The sequence below is a fragment of the Nanorana parkeri genome, unplaced genomic scaffold (assembly GCF_000935625.1).
Source record: "Nanorana parkeri isolate BGI_ZX_2015 unplaced genomic scaffold, ASM93562v1 scaffold555, whole genome shotgun sequence".
NCBI lineage: Eukaryota > Metazoa > Chordata > Amphibia > Anura > Dicroglossidae > Nanorana > Nanorana parkeri.
In genome coordinates this window covers 416,747-437,473 of record NW_017306823.1, presented here as the reverse complement: position 1 = coordinate 437,473, position 20,727 = coordinate 416,747, and the positions used below count along the sequence as shown (strand labels likewise).

Here is a 20,727-nt window from a genome sequence, read left to right as displayed (position 1 = left end):
TAGTATACTGTATAACAATCTCTGTGCAGCCCTACTAAGCAGACATATTAATATGTAATAAGCCTGCATAGGTAAAAAGCCCGCAATGCTTCCATGGCATCCAAATAAAATTACAATCTACATTCAAAACCAGATGCTGATGCATGAAAAGTGTGCAGGAAGAAACATTTTGTGTTGCTCATTGCAGCTAATCTGAATCCTTACATTAGGCCTGTCAGAAATGACAGTTGAAAGCTCATTGGTTGCTGTGACCAACAAGGTACGTACTTTTCCTACATCAAACAGCCACTACTTTTTTTTTTCCTAACATGAACATCACAATATGATGATTATATAATATATATTGTAAAGTTGGGAGCTTACAGAACACTTGCACAAAGGTTTTTCCACAAAACCAACGTTTTTATTTTCCTCTTCAGGGCGGTCAAAATGATAAACACAAATGTAAGCACAAATAATGTTGCATAAATGTGTCTCCCCGACTTGTCATATAGAGTGCCAAACTTATTGAAATCCCTTCTCATGGTTCCCATACACTGCACTATTATCGTACAAGAATCGCGGGAAATCCCACGATCGTACGAGAATCGTGCAGTGTATGGAAGGTGTGCGACCGTTTCTACTGTATGGTCGCACGACTTTTGTATTTCGAGCATGTTGGAAAACCAGCCGAGAATCGTACGATTTTCGGCTGGTTTTTAGCATGATCGAGAGATGACTGCCAACCGGGCCGGTGTCCGCACGCGCACACTGCCCGCACAGCATTGCAGTCATCGGAAGCCCGCCCCTCAGGGGGGCGGGCTTGCGATGATCGCAAGTACGATCTGCCTGTCCAAGATGGGCAGATCATACGTTTTTTAAATTACTTTACAACCCTCGCAAGACAAAAGTCTTGCGAGGGTTGTAAAGTGTATGGCCACCTTCAGGAATATAAGTCCTGAATCTCAGCAACACAGCAGGTTTCTCACACATTAGCCACTGCTGGCACCTTTCTCCTCACAACTCCCAAACTCCTCTCTGGATTTGCTGACCTTTTAAACGGCTTCTTGGCAGGAAGATTCACCCTCTGGTGGCCCTTAAAGGGGCCACAACCCTACAATCCAAACAGTGGCGAAATATATTGGCCTTCAAAGATACAGCCTTGCCGTCCTCTACAATTATATATATATATATATACATACATACATACATACATACATACATACATACATACATACATACACACACACACACACAGCATATATATTCTTTCCAAAGCTGATTAAAAATACATACAGAGACTTGAAGGGATTCTCCATTTTCCCAAACCCAAAGGACATAGTCTATGCCAAGTTCTGTTGGCCATGCCATTTGGCTTTGCTGGATGTTACACCAATAGCAGCAAGTTTCTAAATATGCAATGCATAGTAGGCTACCCTTAAAGGAGAACTATGAGGTGAGTGAAAATCAATCAACCTTATAGGCTCAATAGATCGGGAAGTGAGCGAACACATACCGTCGCTCGCTCACTCCTCGATCATGTCCCTGCAGAGAGCCGTGACTGTCACTCACGGCTCCCTGCAGGCATTCCCCCCTCCCCGCTCAGATCCTCCAGCGCTGACTGGAGGAACGGACAGGGGAGGGGCGGGCACAGCTAGCTCTGCCTCTAGGTAGCTGTCACTCACACTGCTGGGTGGATCTCGACAGTATTGTTGGGATCTGTCCCGGCTGTGGCGGTCTCAGTATACCACAAGCTGTAGCTCACAGTATATACTGAGCCTAGGGTGATGGGAGGACGCTAGTTTATGTCCTCCCGTGACCCTTAGGAGAACTATGGGGAAAAACACTGACCCCATAGTTCTCCTTTAAGCATTGAAACTCTACATTATTTTAGATACTAAAGCAAAATAATACAACATGCAATATCCATTTTACAGTTTGATTCCCTTAGAAAGCCATGGCCTGAGTTAAAAAGTCTGTCTCCTGCTTGCATTCTGTAGAGTAGAACTCTTGTTCTGTGTGTGGAAGCAGTGGTCTCTCTGTAGCAGTTCTATATGCCCCCTGTTGAGTCAGAGCCAAAGCTCTCTAATCAGCTGGGATCTGATGATCAGCTGGTTTATGGACTGTTGACTGACATTACACTGTACATTACATCACACTTAGGGCAGGTGTGAATGTTGTTGTAAGGGAATGCACAGCGGTTTCATACTTCATTTCTAGATATATATTATTGCCAGGGCAAAAGCAATAAAATATATTTTGCTTATTATTGGGCAATTACTTCACTTTAATATTTTGCACTCTCCTTTGGCCCAGCATTTTAAAGCCTCTCCCTTTGCATCTTTGATGAAAAAAAGTGTTGTTTTCAGAATTTGTTAGCTGAAGCTATATGTACGTGGTGACGGCAATGACTTCTTCCTTACCAGATGCTTCTGTCTGAGATTTTAAATCAGACAAACTGTGCCACAAATTTGTAAGCCTAAAAGTTTGCATATGATCTCTAAAAATAAATAGATGTATAAAAATTGATCCAAAACAATACCAACACTTTTTGTGGCTGCTACCAGTCACGGACTGCTTCAGTTCCACTAAAGATTGAGACCCAATCAAAGTGGTTTCTGATCAGGTGATCTCTATGATACCTATTCCATAGAAATCATAAGCAAGCTGGAGGCTTCATTCATAAAAACAAGTCATCAACTTGCCGATGGCATGTCACGGAATATGCCGCGGCAGCCTGCAGATGGCGGTGTGCCTCTATTTAATAAATATTACACATGCACACAATTTTAAAGAAGAGCTCCAGAAATGTAAAAAAAACTGCCCCTGAACAGCAAGGGTTAAGTGTTCCTTTTGTCTACGGGGCTCGAATAAAGCAGATAAACTTACCTGACACTTAGTCCTGTGGCGGTCAGCACTCACTTCTTCCCCCCTCTGCTCCGGCTGTGAAATGTCCCTTGTGTACATCTAATGTCAATGGAGCCCAGGGGAGAAGATGCTATGGTAACCAGTCCAGTGGGACCGAAGATCAGGAGAGTATATCTGCTTTATTTCAGCCTCCTAGACAAAACGAGCACTTAACCCATGCACTGTGGGGGGCAGACCCGCTGCAAGGGTAGGATTTTTAAATTCCCAAAGTTCTTCTAATTTATATATATATGCACACAGCATAGTGTTAAGGCTGTGACACACTGCACGCGAAGCAGCGCGGAGCGGGGGCGCGCTGCCTTTGCGAGCAGTGTGTCATGTAATTTTCTGCTCGGCACCTCAGCTTGCTAGAGCTCGCGGAGCTGAGCGTGCCGAGATGAACAATTTCAACTTCAGCCAATCGGCTCGTTCGTATAAACCAGCGCGTCGCGATGCGACAGCTGGCAGGTTGTTCCGGGCGAGCCGACTGGCTGAAGGTGCTGTCAATCATCTGACTGCACTCAGCTCACACACTGCACGCAAAGCTCCGTGCCGGATAGCTTTGCTTCGCTCTGCACGGCTTCGCGTGCAGTGTGTCACGGCCTTTACAATACAAAATATTAGTGTAGGGGTTTGTTTGTTCTTTTTTTACATCACATCACATTGACACATGGGCTGAACAAATTCAGATTGTTTTGAATATCTCAGATCTGCAAACAGTAGCAGACTTATAGCTGCAAATGCAACACCAATACACAAAACCATATAATTACCCAATGGCATGTCTCTCCAAGAGTCTTTGGACAGGAATAGTTAATTTTCCAAGAAACCGCTTGATGATAGGACGACTTTTGGCAAATTTATCTTTTATTTCAATTTCCAAAACATCAGTTAGCAATGCAACAAAGCAATATTTCTAAAAGAGAAAAATAATTGGATTATATAATGTTTATGACAGTTTATATTTGCCAGTGACATCTAATATTATATTTTTTGGAGGTGATAGGAAAGTCTTTAGATTGGGGAATATGTAATTCCTCCTCCTGATTCACTCAATATTTAAATTCAAGGGTTCAAGGCTAGTGGGCTCTGTGTAATGAGCTTGTATTCAGGTCAACCAAGGATAGCCAGTGAATATGTGGAAAGAGTAGCGGTCTGTAAATGTATATATCAAATTTCTTTTATATATATAAATGTGTGTGTGTGTGTGTGTGTGTGTGTATATAAATAATTTGTTTTGTCTTAAACATAATAAAAATACACTGCTTTCAAATGATTCATAACCATGTACTTGTGTACTGCCATGAGAAAATATGTAGCTGCATTTGTTTGTTAAAGGTACTAACAGGGTAGAGAGAGTGTAGACTTGATCAAGCTAATTTTAATTTTTACCAGTAGAATTTAAGTATTGCTAGAATACATAAAGGATGTGAAAGATAAGATATTATAGATGTAAAGTGCATTGAAATCCTGGATTGCTGGAAAAAAAAATCAATTTTTTCCCCAAGGTTAATGAGTATGTCCTCTCTTTTTGTGCTTATTTTTTCATAACAGTAGTTCTGGTTTTGACACCGTCAATACATAGACAAGCTTGCCTCCACTGGGAGGCTCCATGGACCTGTGCCTCTATCGTCACAATTTCAATCAGGGTGATCTTAAGATAACAAATACCTGGTGGTTTGTCATAATGGAAATTAGGGCACACATTTAACAAAAGCTTGGAATAATAAATGATAATAAAAGGCACTTAGGCTCTGCAACCAAACTTGCATGTGCCTCATGAAAAGGGGTAAATAGGTAAAAATCTGTGGATAAACACATAACATAGTATGTACAATGAAAAATATGAAGGGCTGTCAGCATTACAGTTATGATGCAATTACTCACAGTAAGGCAGCAATAGGCAAATCATTTCAAAGTAATCATTTATGATTTGACTCCTATTTTTGCATAATGTTTAATTTTTGCTAAGGCACGAGCTGATTCAATATGATAGTATAGCAGCCCACCGGCGCCAGAGAATCCATCATAAAGCCAGAAAGCTTCGACACACCGCAACCAGTGGAGGCAGTCCCCCTCCAATCAGGAAAACCCAGAAACTACAGAAAACAAAGAACAAGAGGGCACCTTCCCTAGTGCAGACAAACCTTCTATTATTTGGAATTAGAAGTACATAGATATACTCACAAAAGAAGCAGTATAGTGTCAAAACATCCAAATGTCCTCAATGTTACTGCTGCTTTACGTGCAAAGAAAGAGGAATCCACGAGACACACCAGCACTCTGCTCTCCTCACAGGGCCCTGCTGCCACCGTTAACACGTTTCTGGGGTCACGCCCCTTCTTTAGAGCCCAAAACATGTTAGCCATGGCAGCAGGACTCTGTGATCAGAGCAGAGTGCAGGGGTGCCTCTTGGGTTCCTCTTTCTTTCCACATAAAGCAGCAGTGACACTAGGGACATGTGGTTGTTTTGATAAGATGAGATTTTTTTTAGATATTTAACTCTTCCTTAGGACACACAGTCCTGAAATCTAGTTTTCAACTGATAATGGAGATTTGACAGCACAGTACAGACAGGGTTAATTTTGGGGAGCCCACCAGTGCTCCCCAAAGATGTTATCCCAATTTGGTTGCAAATGTGGAAATACACTTTAAGCCTGCACTGAATTAATTGATTTCCTGATTAGTCAATCCTGGCTGATTAAATACTTTGCATTATAAGTGTGGGGTGTCTTGCTGCAATAAGAGCAAGTGGTGGTAGAGAAAGTGACTTTTTATTTTAAACAGAGTGGATTAGTTAAATATCAGCAATTTTTATATTTCTGTTTGGGACCCCACTGGGAAAACTTTCTCTCACTGCGGTCCCTGTGACAAGCATACAAGTAATTAGGGGTGTGGTTGTCATGGGAACATGAAGGCACAGACACTTATACACTGCTCAAAAAAAATCAAAGGAACACTTTTTAATCAGAGTATAGCATCAAGTCAATGAAACTCCTGGGATATTGATCAGGTCAGCTAACCCCTTCGTGACGGGAGACGTACACTGTACGTCGCGCCACAAAGTGCCTATATGACTGGCCACGTAAAAGAGTCTCAGCGGTTACCAGTCATTAATGAATGCCTCAATGTTGAGGCATTTATTAATGAAATAGTTAAGCTTTTGTAAAAGCTTTTTTCTTTATTAATGAAAGAAAGAAGCCGTTACATACAAATACGGAAGCGCTAAATAGCGATCCCGTATTTGACAACTGAAGATAGCAGAGAGCTAGCAGAGTGAGTCACCTCTCTACTATTCATTTTGACAGCTCGATTGGCCCGAAGTTTATGATACATTTCAGGCACAGGGATATTACAATGTATCTCTGTGCCGGAAATGTATCACTTCTGATCGTCTGAGCAGGATCAAAGACCTTTAGTGAGATCTGATTCTGACATGCTGTCAGGATCAGTCTCTAAGGTTATTATTAGCTGTTCCTAAGTTTGGAGAAGCCTAATAATAATCAAAAATTAAAAAAATTTAATTTATCAAGCAGTCATAGTGAGGGAAAAAGGGGCTTTTTTTTTACTTTTTTATTTTTTTACAGTGTAAAATAAAATTAGGAAAATAAAGATTATAAATAAATATATTTTTATACTATAATTATTATAAGGGCCTGTTCACATGATTTTCAGGTCCTGATCAGGTCCGGACCTGCAGACGTGGTGCTCCTCATGCAGTGTGTTTTTGACGCGTTTTTGATGCGTTTTCGGTCCAGATGCTGACTTTTTTTTCAAGCCGTGGGGCTGTCAGTATGCAGATTCTTCCTCTGAGGTCACTTCCGCCCTCTCGTAACATCTACTTCTCTTTGTGCATGTAAAGCTGGTGATCAGACATGTACCACATGTTTGCAGGCATGTTGATGGTGCTGGCTACAGCAATCTGCAGAGAACGAGCTCGCAGGAGACGTCGTTATTGGGTACACCCAATCTTGAGGCTCCGGGGCTCCAAGGGTCAGTTCTGGAGTTTATATGAGGATTTGCGAGCTCACCCGGATACATTTTTTTTCCTTTACTCGTATGTCCATGGCAAGGTAATGGGCATGTTCCAAATGTTTGCAGTTCATGTCTTTACCGCTACCTCAACCTGTCTGTCTATCTTTTTTTTGTGCTTAGCTGCATCGCGTTCCGTTTTTCTTGCGTTTTTGCCGCGTTCGTGCGTGTGTTTCCTGACCGGACAAAATGTGACATGCAGTATTTTTTCTGTTGTAACCTGAACGGACTGCGCACGTGAGAACTGTAGCCCATAAAACACATAGGGATACATTGGGATGCATTTTTAGTGCAGGAGCGTACGCATCAGGTCAGCGCACAAAACGGACGTCATGTGAACAGGCCCTAAAAAATTCTAAAAAATAGTAATAATCAAAACTTGTGAAAAAAGTGTTTTCTTTACGTTTTTTCCTCATTTTTTTTATATTTTATTCAAACTAAGTGAGGCTTTAGGTACACGTTTGATATAATTATATAGCCCCATCTGTCCTCTAAAAAACAATATATAATATGTGTGGGTACATTTAGTAAGAAAGTATATTACTGCTGTGGAAGAATCACACAGCAAAAATTTAAAAAGTGTGTCAGTCATTTATGAACAGAAAGGGAAAACTAGCTCAGTCATGAAGGGGTTAAGTAGCAGAAGCGGTTGTTAATCAGTTTCAGCTGCTTTGGTGTTAACGAAATTAACAACAGGTGCACTAGATGGGCAACAATGAGACAACCTCCAAAACAGGAATGGTTTTACAGGTGGAGGCCACTGACATTTTTTTCCCTACTGATCTTTTCTGACAGTTTTTCACTAGTTTTGCATTTGGCCATTATTCAGTGTCACTACTGGTAGCATGAGGCGATACCTAGAGGTTGCACAGGCATGCCAACTCCTCCAGGATGACACATCAATGTGTGCCATTTCCAGAAGGTTTGCTGCCTCTCACAGCACAGTCTCAAGAGCATGGAGGAGGTTCCAGGACAGGCAGTCACTCTAGGAGAGCTGGACAGGGCTGTTGAATATGTCACCTAGGACCCCCCAAAAGAAGCTGATGAAGCACAGACCTGCTCCATCAGCTTCTTTCCAGCTTCTGAAGCTGGAGAGTAACACAAGAATGCGGAAGTGATGTATTATACAACACTTCCGCATTCTTCTCTCGTGTAACGATCTCCCTCTGATCCCGGGGACATGCTGATCCCGGGCTCGCACCGGGCACAGCGGAGACCGGGATCAGCGGACAAGGGCGGGGGGGGGGTGGGGGAGACCGATCGGCACACCATACACGCGATCCACCGGCTCTACAGCCGGCGGATCGCTTGTATGGTAACAGCATCGCTGCCTGTTTTTAAATACTGGCCATCTCCCGCTCGCGCGCGCCGGGGCGTGTCTGAACGGACGCCTAAAGACGTCCGCTCAGATCTAGAGACCTCTCGGCCGACCGTTTTTTTACAACGGCCGGCCCTGAGGTGGTTAATCCATCAGCAGGACCGGTATCTGCTCCTTTGTGCAAGGAAGAACAGGATGAGCACTGCCAGAGCCCTACAAAATGACCTCCAGCAGGCCACTGGTGTGAATGTCTCTGACCAAACAATCAGAAACAGACTTCATGAGGGTGGCCTGAGGCCCCGACATCCTCTAGTGAGCCCTGTGCTCACTGTCCGGCACCTTGGAGGTTAATTGGCATTTGCCATTGAACACCAGAATTGACAGGTCCACCACTGGCGCCCTGTGCTTTTCACAGATGAGAGCAGGTTCACCCTGAGCACATGTGACAGATGTGAAAGGGTCTGGAGAAGCCGTGGAGAATGTTATGCTGCCTGTAACATCGTTCAGCATGTTGACAATTTGGATTGAAGACCAAAATCAGTGTAATATGCCTATCAGTCTTTCTTTAGTGCAAGAAAAGGCATGAAGCACTTTCAATGATTTAAGAGCTGCTCATAATACAGCAAGTGAAGGCGATTGCAATGAAGAATTTGTTGCAAGTAGGGGTTGGTTCAATTGCTTTAAAAAAAGAGCAAATTTGTACAATATTAAAGTTCAAGGTAAAAAAGGGAGTGCCGAAGTAAGTGCTGCAAGTGATTTTCCAAAGATATTGGACGATATTATTGACGATGAAGGTTATTTGCCAGAACAAATGTTTAATGTAGCCGAAACTAGCTTGTTTTAGAAAAAAATGCCGGAGAGGACCTACATTTCCAAAGAGGAAAAAAGTGCACCAGGACATAGGAATTTGGAACAGAATTGTGCCCCTAATTTACACAGGAATTTCTGGGGTTTACAGATGATTAAATCACCGAAACCAGGCAAGCTGTGGTTGCTATTGGTAATCAACTGCAGTGGGACATCAGTGAAAATTATATCATAGAGTTACTCGACTCCCATGGCAAAGAGCTAACCAATGAAGATCGTATGGAACTAGAGCAGCGGATGATAGAATTTGGGGAAGAAAACCCAGGGCCGAGAAACTCCAAAAGGAAAAAGTTTTCTACAAAAGAGTTAGCTGATGCTTTTGGTCTCATTGAAGCAGGAATGGAAAAGTTAGAGGAGCAAGATCCTGATACAGAGAGGTTCGCAAAAGTTTACCATACAGTTACCAAAGGCCTGAGATGCTACAAGGCTATTTATGATGGGAAAAGGTTCTGTGTAAACATCCCTTGATGCCTACTTCAAGAAACTGACTGCAGAAGCAGAATCAGACTCTGACTCTCTAATACCAGTCCCATCTTCTCCAACAAGTCCATCAACCTCTACCAATATTGTTCAAGGTACTGTACAGTATTTTGAAATGTTTAAGCATTTACATGCACAGGTAAAAATAAATAATATGTTAAGACAAACATCTGTCCAAGTTGCATTTAAAGTAGAACACTTTTGTAGTTTTGGTTAGTTTGATGTGGGGTTAGAGCCACTGTGAGGTGTTTACTGCTGTCTGTATCCTCATTAGAAAGATTTAATTTTATTTTCTGTCCTTGAAACAACAGGAAGTGAGAGGAAATCTACTGCTAGGAAGGGAAATTCACTCCTGAAAGATCATGGGAAGAAGGTGTCTTCACTGAATCCTTGTTTCCATGACAACCCAAAATTTTCAAAATCCAGTTGTCATAGGGACAGAAAGTGAGGTAAAATCTTCTGAAGAAGGGGAACAGACAGCAAAACAAATGTAACCCTTCCCTATGCTATCCAAAACTGAAAAATGTTTTGGTGGCTGGAGTTAAATGTACCTGTTCCGACTTACATACAAAATTAACAATTCAACTTAAGAACAAACTTACAGTCCCTATCTTGTTTGTAACCTGGGGACTACCTGTCTGTATATGTGTGTATATAGTGTATAGTGACCTTTATTGGCCTATTATGTGTGAATAAAACTATAGGGCTGTAGACATAGACATTTTTGTATAGGTCTTATATCATTACCTTTCAATAAACATGCACTCCCAGTTCTAGACTTATAACAGAGCACAATAATAACTGTTTAGAAAAATCCAATTTTAAATATCAAGATTTGTAAACCAGTTGGTTATTTGCTGATCTTATAGACAATTGCCTTGTGTATAAGCTAAGTCTTATGTCAAGCTACCAGTTATATTACATCTTACCCATACTACCTTGCATTTTGTCATTGTATTGTGAAAATATACTGCCTGGCCAAAAAAAGGTCACCCCCAGGATTTAGCTAAGCACATTTGTAAGCGCTATAGGGGTTGCCTCAGATGGTCAGGTCTAGGTTCAGCTACATTCAGTGCCCAAAAAATTAGGTCAGCTGGCTACCTGAATATAATGATTATCCAGGTTTTTTTCATCAATGCATTTTTTTCTTCCCTGATGGCATGGGCATATTCCAAGATGACAATGCCAGGATGGATTCATTGAGCTTAAATTGTGAAAGAGTGGTTCAGGAAGCATAAGTCCAGATCTTAACCCCATGGAGAATCTTTGGGAGGTGCTGGAGATCTTTTTTTGGCCAGGCACTGTATTATGCTTAAAATGCAATATGAAAGCTTTAGAAAGTAATGTAAAAATGTATTAGCCATTGTTAAAATTCAATAATAAGAACATTACCTAAATGTATATAGATCTTGAGTGACTATTATTTATAAAAACTTCCTATATCATGAAAAATGTAGACAGCATGAACGTTTTTATTGTTACCTCTCTGTGCCATACTGGATTTGTAGTGTTTGCTATAATAGTTGATCTCCTTTCCTGGCCATGATGGGCAAATGTCGGGAATGTGCTTCTTTTCCCAGGTCGAATAGACATCTTCAGATAAGGGTCAGGATTAAAAAACATTCCCTTCTTTAACCCTACTGCTCTGAGATCTGAAAGATAACACAGCAAAGATGACACAGCAAAAACTGTATCAACTGTACTTTAAATCAACCCATTGCTGAGGTATGATGACAAATCAACCATAATCTAATCATTTATTGCCTCTGTCAAACTAAAATTTATCTAGTCGGCATAATGAGCAAAAATCAATAACCACAAAGTGGCTGCGCATACCTTTTGCTTTGACAAGTGTTCCTCCGAGCCACCTACATAAACACCCAGCTCATAAAATCAAGATTCTGACATGCCCCCTGCTTCTAAAGCTCAGAAAGGTAAAGAGCATCCTGTTAAGAGAATTGGGGGATGTGCCAGAGTGGTGCCTGATGAAAGTATACCTAATAGCCTTGTTCAGGGGCTCCTAGGACTTTTGTCTTGTGATGGTTGTAAGGTAATTAAAAAAACGTACGACCTGCCCATCTTGGACAGGCAGATCGTACTTGCGATAATCGCAAGTTCGCCCTGCTGAGGGGCGGGCTTCTGATGACCGCAATGCTAAACAGGCAATGTGCGCTTGCTCATTTATCTTGCGAACATGCCACACACCCGCCGACAATCGTACGATTCTCGGCGGGTTTTCGAACATGTTCGTAAGATAAAAGTCGTGCGACCGTACAGTAAAAACGGTTGCACGCCTTCCACAAACCTTGCGATAATCGTACGATCGCGGGATTTCCCGCGATTATCGTATGATTATCGCAAGGTGTGTGGGCACCTTAAGACTGACACCGATCAGAAAGCACAAAGTTTGTGCAGCCCCTTGTCATGCCTGCTTTTTGCTTGCTACTGCTATCATCACTTGTGCATATTGCTATCATTATTCACATAGAGCAAGTCTTTCTAGCAATCTATCATTTCTTTATTTATGTATAAGCCTTTTGGAGATGACGATCCTGTTTAAAATGATAAGGATAAACACAATTTCTTTTGATATGCAAATCTGACTACATAAGCAGAAAAGATGTACATTTCAAAGGCCCATGTATGTCACACTGGCATTAAAATGAGCCAAGCAAATATATAATTTATATAATCTAGCATTTCCTGGGAATACCTTACATTTGCATCTACTCAGTTTAATTTTTAATAACATACACTTTAGTTTTACACACTTTGAGCATCCAAGCACTTTCTTGCTGTACCACAAATAATTATAGAATATGAGACAGGTTTTCAAGCTTGTCTATCAATAATTCACTATTTGAAGTCTTTAAACAGTATGTAAAGCCAAAAGGCAGAAGAAAATGGTTATGATCAGGTTTTTTTCTTCTGTTTGGGTCCTGTTGGGGAGATTTTGCTTCACTTCCTGTATAAAGCAGGAATAAAGAGAATCTCTCTTAAAAGCAAGGGGATAGCCCACTTTGGACAGTTGTCATCAGAACAGGTTTCCTCATTAAAATATTTGGCCTTCCCTCTGTTACTGTGTTAACTGAAATATTTTGAATTTCCCATCACTTTCTAAACCAGAGACAATGGTCACTAAATGTAGTGGGAGAATCTCCACAATGGGGACACAGACAACAGTAAAAACCCAACAGGCGTTCTAATCCTTTCACATTCTATCCAAAAGGTAAAAACAAATATTTTTGGCTTCATATACATATTAAAGAACCTTATATCAGTAAATCTGTTGGAATGCATGCCACATGGCCAGCTTGTTGTTTCAAAATAAAATGAGTAATTACCTGATAAAGTAAAGCTGGCTAATTTTCGACATTGGTGACTAGCAGAAAAACCTTCTGCACCATCAGCCCCCATCTAAAAAGAAAAGAATGTTTAAAGGGGATTGCATGAAAAAAAAAAAAAGATATGGGTCAATTTAATAATATTTATATTTGCCAGAGGTATCTGATGAACAGGTTCCCACAATAAGTTGCTAATTGCACATCTTAGTCCTTTCTGTGACCAAAAAAGAGTGATTCACGTGGAAGCAGTGGCGTAACAATCGCCAAAGCGACCCAGGCGGCCCCTCTGATGCCATGTGGGCCGTCTGGGTCGCTATGGCATATCAGGGTGCTGGCTGTCAAGAGGAACGCGCCACTGTTAGATCACTGACAATCTGTCAGTGATGTGTGCAGCGGCGCGTTCTTCCTCACATGCACTGCTGAGCTGTGTCAGTGACAGCCAGCAGCTTCTGCAGAAGAGACTGGACCCGGCGTTTGCAGTGGAGGAGGCGCGGCACGGCGATAGAGGAGAAGACAGGGCCTGACGATGAAAGAGGAGGCAGGGCCCGGGGACGGAAGAGGAGGCAGGGGTCCGGCAACCACAGAGGCGGACCGCACTGACAGGAAAGAGGTGTGCAGCCCACCTGAGACCCTGCAGAGCCCGCCATACAGAGTCTATGGTGGGCTCTGCAGGGTCACTCTCAGGTGGGCTGTTTGGTATATCAGGCGAGCTCTGCAAGGGGCATAACTAGAAATCACAGGGCCCCATACAAAATTTCGCTACGGGGCCCGGTGATTTCTAGTTACGTCCATGCGTGGAAGTAAGGGTTTGCTAAATCAGAAACTGAAGCCGGCTACAAAAATACATTTGAATGAACAATACAATTAAGCAGAGTATAAGAAGCATGATAGCGTTCAATAAATGCAGCACTGTCCATCAACATTATTTATCTGCCAAAGTGTATAGTACAGTATCTTCTACATCCAAAGAAGTGAGTCAGAGCTGCCAGTCTGCTTCAGCTTCTGTTCCTTGACCTAGACCTGCAGTCTGTCAGTTTCCTGTCATCAAAGAAGTTACTAACATTGTCACTGTTCAGATTGTCTAAAGAATGTGAAGGTTGTGCCCATGTGCTAAGTTCAGTGGTAAAAAAATTCCTTAAAATTTTTCCAGGTGTTGAATCATTATTTGGCATGCTTAGAATAGTCAGTTAACCCTTCAGCATGCTCTATTTCACTTTCAAGCAAAGATGGCGAGCCACACCTCCTGCTTCTGAAGAAAGTTACCACTCAATGGTTATCGTTGATGCAGTGTAGGTGCAAAAAAAAAAAGAGGTCACATAACTACCTTGCTACGGAATCCTTACCACCCATTCACTATTGTGGAGATAGTGTAGGAGCAAAGAAAAACTGAAGTCTGGCTGAGTGCATTGGTGGTGGTCTAAAAACTAGAGCAACATGCCAGATTTTATACATGGTACTGGCCTAGGTATTATGCAGCAAGTGCTTTTCTGCATCTGAATTATGTACAATATAGTATTATTGCGCCAGGGGAATTCTGGCACTGTGCAGTATGTATATGGTTGTTGGTATCCATTTGTGCTACTATACAGCTAAATTATAAATTAAAGTGCTCGGCACCGACTCAGACAATTTATTGTAGCAATTAAATGCAGTACAAGCTCATACTGTACATGGTGCTGCATTTTTCATACATAAGTCTGTTATTGATTATATTTCAATATTTTTAGGTGGTTATGTGTGATAGCGCGGTGTATTGGTTTAACAAAACCTATCTCCCCTTATTGTGAAACAATTGAATATAACCCATATAGACAATAAAACAACCCAAAACACTCATGTGTGTATACCACCGTATATATAGCGTACACTACAATAAGTATGGTGCAAAAAATGTTGAACATTGTGAAATAATGTGTGACTCATTAATATTCGAAGATATGCAAATCAATCAGCATAACTCAACAATCAATGTGAATAATGTGTACATAAATTAAGATAATCAATAATAAATATATAACTAAAGTCCATATAAATTATATAAAGTACAAAACATCATCCGATCCTCACAGGACAAAGATAACTTGTGATCAGTTCAAGTTTTTTTTTTGTTTTGTTTTGTTTTTAGAGCCCGTGGAAAGTGCATCGAAAAAACGACTTCCCCCTGTGAACAAAAAAAGTGAACCGTTAAATCACAGCACACAAAAACGTGCACACGGGTGTTTTGGGTTGTTTTATTGTCTATATGGGTTCTATTTAATTGTTTCACAATAAGGGGAGATAGCGCGGTGTATTGGTTTAACACTTTCTTGGCCACATTGCTTTTTGTCTTTGTAGGTCTTTCGCTGCAGCTGTCAGTTATTTACAATTAAAAGGGGGGGACATCCACAAGCGCGGATATTAACATTTATAATATGTAATAGGTTGCCTAAAACTGGTTAAATGGCCAAATTATGAGTAAATGATTTACTATTAGTGAAATTTGTGGGACCCCCAAAGGAATTGTTTTAATGTATAATCTATACATACTGTACATATTAACCCCTTTGTGACGGGAGACGTACAGAGTACGTCCCGGCACTTTGTGCCTATATGACTGGCCACGTACACTGTACGTGACGAGTTATATCAGGCTTTGTAATGCTGGTAACAGCTGATTCTCAGTAGTTACCAGTCATTAATGAATGCCTCAGTATTGAGACATTAATTAATGAAATAATTAAGCTTTTTGTAAAAGCTTCTTCCTTTCATTAATCAAAGAATTAAGCCGTTACATGCAAATACAGGGCCGCAATTTGCAATCCTGTATTTGACAGCTGAAAATAGCAGAGAGGTAGCAGTGACTCACCTCTCTGCTATTTGTTTTGACAGCTCGAGAGCCCGATGTTTAGATACATTTCACTCAAAAGATATCTTTTGAGTGAAATGTATCAGTTCTGACCGTCTAGGCATGATCAAAGAGCTTTTAGTGAGATCTGAATCTGACCAAAGTCAGGATCAGTCTCTAAGGATATTATTAGTTGTTCCTAAGTTTGAAACAGCCTAATAGCCAAATTTTTTTTTTTAAAGTTAATTTATCAAGCAGTCATAGTGACTGCTTGATATAAACTGACAAGTAAACTATGTAAAAAGTGTGTCAGTCATTTATGAACAGAAACTGAAAACCAACTCAGTCATGAAGGGGTTAATAAGATACTCTGCACTCTTTGTTGCTTAATTTTATGCCAAGTATGGATGATACTTCAGCCATGTATTCTTTTGTTAAAGTTAGAGTAAAAAAAAATTGTCGACTGGCAATTTTTCTAAGCAAGAAGAAACTGGTGGAATAAGATTGCAAAGTTGTGGTTGTTTTGTGCCCAAGCAAAAAATCCCAAATGTTTGGGAAGTAGCAGTAGCAATATCTGCATCCAAGGTCAACCTATTACTAAATTTATCGCTGCACAAGCTCAGTATCAGTGGTTGACCAGATACTCACTGGCAGAGGGAGACATTTTTTAGCCACTTGAAATAGCCAGGAACTGTTTTATAAGACCCTTTTGCCAGACCATCCATTTTAACAAAAATCCTCCCATAAGATTATATGTGCATTTCATGCATTAATGCATGTTATTTACATGTAAAAGCCTTCATTGTGTAGATATCCAAAAGCCCTGAGACTGTTGCTGGGCACCACCATTTTGGATGTGATGACAGCAGCCACAGAGGTGACACTCTATGTCAACATAGTATCACAATGTCGCCTTGAGGAAGGGACCCTGCGTGGACCCAAAATGGCTTATTCTTGACTTATATGACGCATTATGAATAAATTAGAGTATTTTAGCATCTTTAAGTACTGAGTGCTGGTGGCTTCTTCATATTTGTGTCTGTGGATTTACATGGCGCCATCTGTGATTGTCTCTACAAGTACCATCATATGTAACTTGCTCGCGGTGCAGTATGGAGTGCAAATGGCATGTACATCTTATAATGTTCTGCAGGGTAATGTTAATTGAGCCATGGCTGCAAGCCACATTTGTAAATACCTAAGCCAGAATGTATCTGGTAGTTTGTACGCATGCATGCTTGAGGGAGACAAAGGAGTTAAAAATACCTCAGCCATACAGTTGGTGTAGGTATTTCAAACCGGCTCTAGCCCATTCTGGACTGTCAAGGCTGTTAGAGAAATGTGAAAAGTTGGGATTGTGAAATATGGGGTTGTTAGGTGAGACAGCTTGGATGGTTTGAAATATGGTCTGTATGCTAAATGTATATATTTCTGTAGATTTGTACAATCATCATCTTTTTGAGCAAATGGTGTAAGAAAAATATCAAACACCCAACAAACTGAAGAAGTTTCAAAAATGCTCAGGGACACTCCTACAATTTTTATTGAACAATGTACTGATAGAGCTGTCCATAGACTTTGCACTGAAGTAGAAAATGGCTAGCACATCTATTGTGGTTGAATGTCTATGATGCAAACTCACTTGTTCTGGGCAAAAAGAGAAAAAAAATGCAAAAAAGTAGATATAAATTAAAATCAGTTAACATTAAGGTGATTACATTTATATTTCCTTTTAGGCAATAAAAGCAACCACAACATTATATAACACACTGAATATTTACCATATATCTAACAGATGCCTGACATATTTTATGACCCCTGAAAAAAAATGTGTTGGAATTATGATGCCAGTGTTCCCCACTGGGTGCTGTGGTTCCACCTGCTGGTCACTACATCCCTTTTTAGTCACAGGGACACAGTAGTAATCCATGGGTGGAACCAAAGAAACAGGAGAGAGGTAGCGACCGGCAGTTGCAAAAGATTCTTCAGCAGATGAAGCTCTGCAAGAGAGAAAAGATCTGAGCCATGCATGGCGGGCCAGGCAAATATTATAGTCTCCTTTGAAATTTGTTTTAATATTTTTAGTTATAGTGTTGCTTTAACAGAACAAGGAATCTGTTCACTTGTTGGGTGGAAAGCTCTGCTCCTATCTGTATAAATCAGCCCCACTCTCTCTTTTGTCCACCGTAGTTCAGTGCATACATAAAGAGTGACTGTAAAGAAAATTAACTTTTTGAAATTCAAGACAAAATCCATCCACCCCAGCTTCTGCATCATAAATGGTGAATCCATCTTCATTCAAAAGAAACTGACTTATTTACTGCCTATACTGCTGGTGGCTGGCACAGTATTTACCAGCTCTGGCACTCTGGATCCTCGTCAAATCAAACCAGTGGCCATTATTCCTTATTGTATCTAATCAAATTGCCATTATACTTTAAAGTATGGCCTTTCTTTGAGGTTAAAGTGAACCTGTGCTTTGTCTATGTAGGGCAAAGCAAAAGGTTTGCTCTAATGCGCCTCTCCACGGCAGCACATACTTACCTACCCTTCACTCCCCCAGTCAACAGTAACAAGGAATGGAGCCCTATTTAGCTATAGTCTGACCCAATCATCAAGCACCAGTGCTGTTACATGAGAAGAAAGGGAATGAACCACATGCTCCTCCATACTCAGAAGTGCTGTTTATTTTATTTGCTCCCAGCAGCTCAACGAAATTACGATAGAGCAAAGGATAGATAAGTATCTGCTCCTACAGATTGGGCCACTAAAGCAAGCCTGTTGCTATGTCTTGTATGGCTTTAGGGCAGTCCTTCTCAACCACGGTGCCATGGCACCCTGGTGTGCCTTCTGGCTTCTTGATGGGTGTCTCGAAATGTTGTGGCAGTGGGACTGTGATGTGAAGGGGGGAATGAAGACTGATGTGAAGTGGGCTTTCTGATGTGAAAGAAAGGGCTACTTATGTGGGGGGGATCTTGATTTGCTTTGATGTGAAAGGGGAAACCCCATTTTTTGTGTGTTCTTGTGTGGGGTACTCCTTAAAATCCATGACATTTTAGACTGGGGTGCCTCAATATTTTGCATACTTTTAAAGGGCGCCGTGACTAAAAAAAAAAAGGTTGGGAAATGCTGCTTTACGGCATGGAACCTACAAGAGACCAATAGTCAGTAAGAACAAGTACCTGACCATGACAACGTTCATATATACATACTATAGCAGATGGATTTTTCACAGTGATGCAAGGTGTTGAAGCTCTCAAAGATCCACTGATGCCATGATAATACTTGAAACAAATTTTTATTTCAGCTGTAAGAACAAAATAAAATGAGTTATAATATTTAATGAAAAGAACTGTATTATAAACTGTGTAATTTATCTACAAATAATGAAAACATTAACATAAAATGATCATGCTATTTTCATTACAAACATTTCCATTCACTTTAAACATTAGGGGCCGTTAGAGCCTAATATTTATCAAAGTTAAAAAGCATGGGATGTATTCATGTGAATAGAAAAGCAAAATAAATGTTCATTATTTTATGACTGCAGAGTCTTTTTTCTCAGATCCCATCCCAAATACACTGTAAACTTTAACGCAATGCTTGTAAGAATTCAGAGGAAATTCCTCATAGACATCATAAAAGAGATCTGTCCATCCCTAGGTTTCACAAACTACATATCACTGGAAACAGAAGGAAGAAGATATTTTAATTTTCACTGGTGCTGCAAAATGTTTGGAAAACACATAACACTGCAGAGTGGTTCCAGAGGTCTCTTTCTTAATTCCTTACAGGGATTATATGTAATGTGAAAGGCTGCTGAAAATGACATATCATTCCTTAGTAGAGTTAGTTATATATCCTGCTGCATTGAGGAGCATAGGGCTGAAATGAAAGACTTCCCTGTTGACGGTTCCCAGCTTTTGATTTGACCTGCAGCCAAGTCAGGTTTAAGTCAACAGCCTTGATATCATCATATAGGATTCCTTAGTAAATATTTAAATGAAACGCATAGTGATTTTTTACATCATTTCTATTTTATTTTTTTAAAACTAAAAATAGGAAAAAGAAAAAAGAAAATTGTAAAAAAAAAAAAACCTCTTAAGTCTTTGAATATGAAATATATTCTGAATATGAAATAGTGTATGTAAATACAGTAGCATTTTATACAGCCAGAGGAGTGCTAGGTTCTATTTTACATGCGTTCTAGTTTCTGTGTACTATAGGTGCACATTTAAAAAGCAGTGAATCTGACATTCACCAAACCGTGATTAATTCCCACAAGTGAATGTTTGGTAAAAGTCACATTCACTGATTTTTAAACATATGTTGAAATAAAATCACCCTCATGATGTAAAGGTTTTCTGCATAACTACCTAAAATTAATTCCATAAAGGCTGCTGTCATATTGTACAATACATGAATGCTCTTGTGTTATCAGTTACAGTTATTTAACCCTTTACTGCTGCTTACACTAGTGTTGCCATACACAGTTTAATACACAACATTCTGTGATTGGAGGAGGAGGGGGCGGGGATGTGACATAATCTCTCCTCTTCCAATCACAGAATGTCTTGTATTCTTTAAAAAAGTATGACATTTTGTGAATAGATGATAGTGATGAAGGACGGGTGATGTGAACGGACCTCTGTACTGTTCAAATCGCATCATTGCCCGGAAGCCCAGCGCTATGTTCAGGGGATGGCATACTACAAGGTAAAATGTTTATACTTTGCAGCAGGGACGTGCAGTCAGGAGAGGCAAGTGAGGCAGAGCCTCGCCTAGAATTATTCAGATCGGCATATAACAGGTTACACAGCAGGGAAATCCTCCCCGCTGTGTAACCTGTCATGGACGGAGCGCATGAGCAGGGAGGAGCAAGTGAGGGACAGGGAGGCTCCTCCCTTCCTCCTTTACACTAGGTTGGAGATGGGGCTTTGTCCGGTGGGGGTGGGACTTCTCTCGGTGGGGGT

At 40.7% G+C, this 20,727-nt stretch overlaps 1 protein-coding gene across 1 annotated transcript in view; it reads right to left on the bottom strand.

Moving 5' to 3' along the window:
* Nucleotides 1–20,727, bottom strand: part of HECW2 (HECT, C2 and WW domain containing E3 ubiquitin protein ligase 2) — a 220,675-nt gene that overhangs the window by 70,554 nt on the left and 129,394 nt on the right. Inside the window, exons 5-8 of the mRNA XM_018562010.1 lie at nucleotides 18,964–19,058; nucleotides 12,928–13,000; nucleotides 11,066–11,235; nucleotides 3,660–3,802 (exon numbers count right to left, since the gene is read on the bottom strand). Coding sequence (XP_018417512.1) covers nucleotides 3,660–3,802; nucleotides 11,066–11,235; nucleotides 12,928–13,000; nucleotides 18,964–19,058 — 481 coding nt within the window. The remainder of the gene's footprint in view (nucleotides 1–3,659; nucleotides 3,803–11,065; nucleotides 11,236–12,927; nucleotides 13,001–18,963; nucleotides 19,059–20,727) is intronic.